General features: G+C 46.7%; 1 protein-coding gene across 1 annotated transcript in view; it reads left to right on the top strand.

The window, feature by feature from the left end:
- Nt5c3b (5'-nucleotidase, cytosolic IIIB) overlaps positions 1-6,872 on the top strand; it is a 15,294-nt gene that overhangs the window by 2,521 nt on the left and 5,901 nt on the right. The window contains exons 6-7 of the mRNA XM_031350766.1: positions 3,312-3,397; positions 5,187-5,276. Coding sequence (XP_031206626.1) covers positions 3,312-3,397; positions 5,187-5,276 — 176 coding nt within the window. The remainder of the gene's footprint in view (positions 1-3,311; positions 3,398-5,186; positions 5,277-6,872) is intronic.

Genomic DNA, 6,872 nt, shown 5'->3' with positions numbered 1-6,872 from the left:
AAGTGTATGTGTGTGAGTGGGTTACATATACATAAGATACCCATGGAGGTCACAGGAGTCGGAGTTGTGAATTGCCTGGTGTAGGAGCTGAGAACTGAACTCCAGACCTCTGGAAGAGCAGTATGTGCACTTAACTGCTGAGCCATCTCTCCAGCCCCCGGATCTAGTCTTAGTACATGAGGACAGTTTTTCCTTACTGGCTAAGACACAATGATGGGTACTTTGTGTGTGAATACTATGCTTACTGCTGTCTGTGGAGTTTGCAGGAGTCTTGAATGCCATATCTTATTGAACAGCCCTCCACTCCCAAAGGTAGGGAGAACTACCTGATTACTGTCTTCATCTAACTTGTGAGGAAACAGGTGCTGAAAGAGGTTGAACCGTTTGCCCCAGGGTCATTTGATGGAGTTGCAGATGTTGGTTTCATAGAGAATCTGTCCCAACCTCTTTGTACCATTTTAGTGCCATGTTCTTGATGATGTCACTTTCTGGTAAGGGAACAGATACGGAGAATCTTCTGAATGGATGTTAGTCCATTGCTGTGAGATGTGCACAAACACCGAGAAGCCAACTCTAGAAGCTTGGCTTTTGGTTGACTCCGGGCTTGTGCCCTGAGTGGCCCTTCCTTGAGCAGAGCCAGGCTAGACTCTTACACATGGCTGAGTTCATTCTCGTAGATAACTCAATGTCTTGGTCTCTATCATAACACTAAGGTTTCGTACTAACTAGTGTATTGGTAGCTTGCATTGGTTGGTGCTTCCTGCAAGTTTTATTTTGTTGAGATTCTCATAAAGCCTAAACTGGCCTGGAACTTGCTCTGAAGCTGAGGCTGGCCTTGAACTCCTCTTCCTCCTGATTTCAGTTCCTGAGTGCTTGCATCAGATATATGTACCACCGTGTCGAGCTTAGAGTTTTGTTTCTATGGTAGTAAAGATTTAACCCAAGGCCTTCCAATACTTTGTTTTGTTTTTCAAGACAGGGTTTCTCTGTGTAGCTCTAGCTGTCTTGGAACTCACTCTATAGACCAAATTGGCCTCGAATTCACAGAGATCCACCTACTGGGATTAAAGGCATGCGGTACCACCTCCCGGCCCTTCCAAGACTGTTAACCTGATTGCTTGTTGTGAAGATGGGCAGGGACAAGAGGCTGCACTCTACCAAATGAGCTATACCCCTGACCAACACTGAGGCTCTCTCTCTCTCTCTCTCTCTCTCTCTCTCTCTCTCTCTCTCTCTCTTTCTCTCTCTCTTTTTTTTTTTTTGGTCTTTTTAAGACAGGGTTTCTCTGTGTAGCCCTGGCTGTCCTGGAGCTCACTCTGTAGACCAGGCAACACTGAGGCTCTTAAGACATTCCAAGAATACTCTGCTTAATGCCATGTAATCCCTCCATTTAATTCTCTTTTTGGACAGATGGACAGGCCCTCTATATGAGCTTCTAATAGTTCTAAGACTATATTCAGCCATTAAAATTCTCTAAAATTCTCTGTTAATTCTTATTTTTCCCCAGAGAGCCTTACCAACTGGTTCTGCATGACTTGGGATCCCTGAAGTAGCTGTCCCAGAGGGTCAAAAGTCCTAGTTTCCTAGAAAGAAACCTTAGCTAAAAGAGGCACATGCAGATGCTCTGAAATTTTCCTAATGGTGACATTGATGGAATTGTCACCAATGTGCTGTGTCTCTAACGAGCAATCTGCAAGGTCTATTTTATGACTCTTTGCCACGTGATGGCAATCCAACCTAGGGCCTCATGCATACATGCTAGGCAAGTGTTCCACCACTGAGCGGGACCCCAGTCATAGTTGTATGGTTTCCTTTTTCAGCTTTCTCTGTGTAGCACTTTTATAAAAATTTTTTTTCTCTTAATGTGCATGGATGTTTTACCAGCATGTAGGTTTATGCACCATATGCACAGAGCACCAACAGCAGCCAGAAGAGGCTACTGGACCCCCTGGAACTGGAGTTACAAAGGGTTGGTCCCCACTGTGTGGATGCTAGGAACTCAACCTGAGCCCTCTGGAGCAGCCAGCCAGTGCTCATAACCACTGAGCCATCTCTCCATCTCTCTCTTTTTTTAAAATTTTAATTCTTTCTATTTTCAAGACAAGGTCCACTATGTAGACAAAGATAACCTTAAATCTCTGAGATCTGCCTGCCTCTGCCTCCCATGAGAGGGATTAAAGGTGTGCCACCACTGTGCCTGGTGGTTTATGTACATAAGTGTTTTAGTTTCGTGTATATATGTGTGCCATGTGTGTGCCAAGTGTCCACTATGTAGCTAAAGACAAACTTGAACTTCTAATTTTCCCGCCTCCATCTCCCAAGGGCGAAGTAGGACTATAGGTATGTGTCATCACACCCTCTATGTGTATATGTGTTCCTGGGAAAGAAACCCACGTACACATGCATGCTAGGCAGCAGCCAGCCAGGCGAGCCGCACCTCCAGCCCTTCCCTGACACTTGTTACTTATGCATCTGACTCACTGACTAGTCTTTATTACTATTATGTGTACGAGTGTTTTGCCTACACGTGTCTGTACACCACTTGCATGATTACTGCCCCTTGAAGTCAGAAGAAGGTGTCAGATCCTCTAGAACTGGAGTTATAGACAGTTGTGAGCTACTATGTGTGTGCTGGAATAGAACTCATGTCCTCTGCAAGAGCAGCAAGCATTTTTTTTTTAAAGATTTATTTTATTTATTTTATGTGTATGAGTACACTGTAGCTGTACAGATGGCCGTGAGCCATCATGTGTGGCTGCTGGGAATTGAACTCAGGGCCTCTGCTGGCCCACTAGCTCCAGTCCCGCTCGGTCCTACGTAATTCACTGTAGCTGTCTTCAGATGCACCAGAAGAGGGCGTCAGATCTCATTACGAGTGTTCTCATTACCACCATGTGGTTGCTGGGATCCGAACTCAGGACCTTCGGAAGGGCAGTCAGTGCTCTTACCCACTGAGCCATCTCGCCAGCCCAGCATTCTTAACTTTTGAGCTAACTCTTCAGCTTCCATTGACTTTTTTGGTTTTTCGAAATAGGGTTTCTCTGTGTAGCCCTGGCTGTCCTGGAACTCGCTCTGTAGACCAGGCTGGCCTCGAACTCAGAAATCTGCCTGCCTCTGCCTCCCAAGTGCTGGGATTAAAGGCGTGCACCACCACTGCCCGGCTGAAACTTGAGTATCATAAATGGTGTGTGCCCATGTGGAAGCTTGAAGCAAAGCCTTTTACATAAAGCTCAGTATTTGATGGGGTTTTCGTCTCAAGCGGGGCCAATTTGATGTGCACTAATGACCTTTCCCCTTGTTGGCCGTCCCAGCTCACCGAGCTCTTCCACCACTATTATCCCATTGAGATTGACCCACACCGGACCATCAAGGAGAAGCTACCTCACATGGTGCAGTGGTAAGTGATGCTGAGATTAAGGATGGAGAAGGCCAGGTTGCCTGCGTCCTTCCAGAGCATCAGTGAGCTTCCTGAGGGCTATGCCTCTGACCCGGCTCTAAGAGGGAACATCCACTTACACCCAGGCTCTCTGCCGCTGCGATGGTGGGAAGGCTCAGGGACTTTCTTGGAGGAGTAAGTTAGGAATGCCTTGGCTGGGGAGATAAGCAGCAAGTGACCTTGTCTTGGGATGTTTTGTTCTGGTGTAGCGGATACCACAGTCTGGACAATGCATAATGAACAGGGCTTTCTGGAGGGTGGGAAGTCCCAGAGGAGGGAACCGGCTTCTGCCAGTGGCTTTGTTGTGTCACTCTGTAGCAAGAGGGCAGAGGGGTGGGGGGAAGGAGAGAGAGAGAGAGGTGCTGAACTTGCTTTTATAACCTAATGACATTATTCATTCTTCCACTCTTTTTTTTGTTTTGTTTTGGTTTTTCGAGACAGGGTTTCTCTGTGTAGCCCTGGCTGTCTTGCAACTCACTCTGTAGACCAGGCTGGCCTCGAACTCAGAAATCTGCCTGCCTCTGCTTGCTTCCCAAGTGCTGGGATTAAAGGCGTGCACCACCACCGCCTGGTGACATTATTCATTCTTGAAGACAGAGCTTCTTGACCCCAACACCTCTATCTACCTTGAGATTTGGCGTAGTTACTTTTCTCTTGCTGTGTGCTAAGATCCCATGACAAAGGCAACTTATAGAAGAAAGTTTATTTAGGGCTTACAGATCAGAGGGTGAGTCCATGACCATCATGGCAGGGAACATGGCAGCCGAAAGGCAGGCATGGCTTTTGAAACTTCCAAGCCCACCCCCCACCCCCCACCCCCGACCAGTGACACCCCTCCTCCAACAAGGCTGAACCTCCGAATCCTGCTCAAACAATTCCACCAGTTTGGAACCAAGCATTTAAGTATTCAAGCCTCCAGGGGTTATTCTCATTCAGACCACCACAGAGTTCCAGTTTACAACTTGGGGACACAACCAAACGGCAGAATTCTGATAGAGATAATCTCCACTAAGTCTGGCCGTGGGGGTACACGAGCATCCTCTCAGCACTTCGGAGGTTGGGGCAGGAGGAACAAACAAGCTTGTTCTTGGATACATAGGAAGTTGTAGGCTAGCCTGTGCTGCCTAGGACTCTGTTTAAAAAAAAACAAAAGCTAGGGGGCTGGAGAGATGGCTCAGCGGTTAAGAGCACTGGCTGCTCATCCAGAGGTCCTTAGTTCAATTCTCAGCAACCACATGGTGGCTCACAACCGTCTGTAATGGGATCTGATGCCTTCTTCTGGTGTGTCTTCAACAGTATACTCACATACAAAAAATAAATAAATCTTAAAAAACAAAACAAAACCTAGGCAGGTGGTGGCAATGCATGCCTTTAAACCCAGTACTTGGGAAGCAGAGGCAGGCAAATCTCTGTGAGTTGGAGGCCAGCCTGGTCTACAGAGTGAGTTCCAGGACAGAGAAGGCTACACGGAGAAACCCTGTCTAAAAGAGAAAAAGGAAAAAACCTAGCGTGCCTGGACAGAGCCCTATCCTGGGAGTGGATTAAGAAGCATTCCAATCTCCCTAGTGCACTACACAACCCTTGCCTCCCTCTCCCCCCATTTCCTCAGCTTTCTTCTAAGGATGGCTTAAAGTTCTTCAGGAGATGGCTCTGTGGAACAAAATGTGTTCCCTCCATCAGTGGGTGCTGCCAGAGGGGACAAGGGATGGGGCACTGGGCTTCCTAGGGTGACTGGGTTGGTTGTTCGTAGGTGGAGCAAAGCCCACAGTCTCCTGTGCCAGCAGAGGATACAGAAATTCCAGATAGCTCAGGTGGTTGGCGAGTCCACCGCGATGCTCAGGTAAGCTCCTTGCTATGGAAATATTTCCACCCGACTGGTCCAAGCTGCTCTGCGGGCTGGGGTGTGGCTCTCTGGTTTAGAACTTGCCTGGCATGCTGGAGGCCTGTGAATTCCATCCTTGGCATTGAAAAACAAAAATAAAAATGAAAGCCAGTCTAAAACTGTTTGACCCAGGCAGAGGAGGTGAAGGGTAGAGTCAGTGGCTGCGAGAAGAGGAGGAAAGGTGGCCCCAGGAGCCATTTGCCTCAGGGGATGTTGTGCAGAGTGGCTAGAGCTTCATCTCCTACAGTCCAACTCCTTTTAAATAATGGTTTAAAAATAGACAACAATAACAGAAACCTCTGATAGACAGGAATCCTTTTTTTTTTCTTTTACTTTATTTCAATTTTGGTTTTTCAAGGCAGGGTTTCTCTGTGTAGTCCTGGCTGTCCTGAAACTCTATGTAACCAGGCTGGCCTCAGACTTAGAGATCTGCCTGACTTTCTAGTCTCTAGTGCTGGGGCTAAAGACATGAGCCACCACATCAGGTACTAACATTCTTTTTTTTTTTTTAAGAATATTTAGTGTGTGTGTAATAATTAAGCATATATGTATATTGAGATAAGATGCCCACATACATTCTTTTGTTTATATATTTTTTCTATACACACACACACACTCACTCTCTCTCTCTGTGTATATATGTACAGAGGTACAGAGAAAGAGACAAAAAGAAGAATTTAAAACTCCCTGCCTGAGGTGTTAAGGAGGCAACCCAGTTGGTAAAGCGCTTGCTTCATCAGGCGCACAGATCTGAGTTCCAGCTCAACACCTGTCTAAACACCTGGGTGTGGTTGAGTGAGTTTGTTATCCTAGCACTGAAGAAGTACAGACAGGCAAATCCTGGGACCAACTGACTGGCCAGCCAGCCTAGCCTAAGCACCTGATCCCAGCAAGAGACCCAGTCTCTAAACAAAGTGAGAGTCATGGAAAGAGGAAAGAGGGAAATGACTCCTGGCAGTTATTCTTTTTTTTTTTTTTTTTTGGTTTTTCGAGACAGGGTTTCTTTGTATAGCCCTGGCTGTCCTGGAACTCACTCTGTAGACCAGGCTTGTCTCGTACTCAGAAATCCTCCTGCCTCTGCCTCCCAAGTGCTGGAATTAAAGGCATATGCCACCACCACCCGGCTGTTATTCTTAACCCCCCTCCCCTAAATGTGCCGCAGTACATATGTCCCCATGAACATACTAAGAAAATACAATGAATTCCAAAGCACACACCTTTGATCCCAGCACTCAGGAGGCAGAGGCAGGCAGATCTCTTGGAGTTCAAGGCCAGCCTGGTCTACAGAGTGAGTTCCAGGACAGCCAGGGCTATACAGAGAAACCCTGTCTTGAAAAAACAAAAGAAGGTCTGGAGAGATGGTTCAGCAGTTAAGAGCACTGACTGCTCTTCCAGTGGTCCTGAGTTTAATTCCCTGCATCCACATGGTGGCTCACAACCATCTATTGTGGGATCCGATGCCCTTTTCTGGTGTGTCCAAAGATAGCAACAGTGTACTCACATACATACATGAAGTAAGTAAATCTTTAACAAAAAATTATAAAAGAAAAAAAA

The sequence above is a fragment of the Mastomys coucha genome, unplaced genomic scaffold (genome assembly GCF_008632895.1).
Source record: "Mastomys coucha isolate ucsf_1 unplaced genomic scaffold, UCSF_Mcou_1 pScaffold5, whole genome shotgun sequence".
In the NCBI taxonomy this organism is placed as follows: Eukaryota; Metazoa; Chordata; class Mammalia; order Rodentia; family Muridae; genus Mastomys; species Mastomys coucha.
The sequence above is the reverse complement of the archived record's forward strand: the minus strand, read 5'-3'. Positions and strand labels throughout refer to the sequence as shown.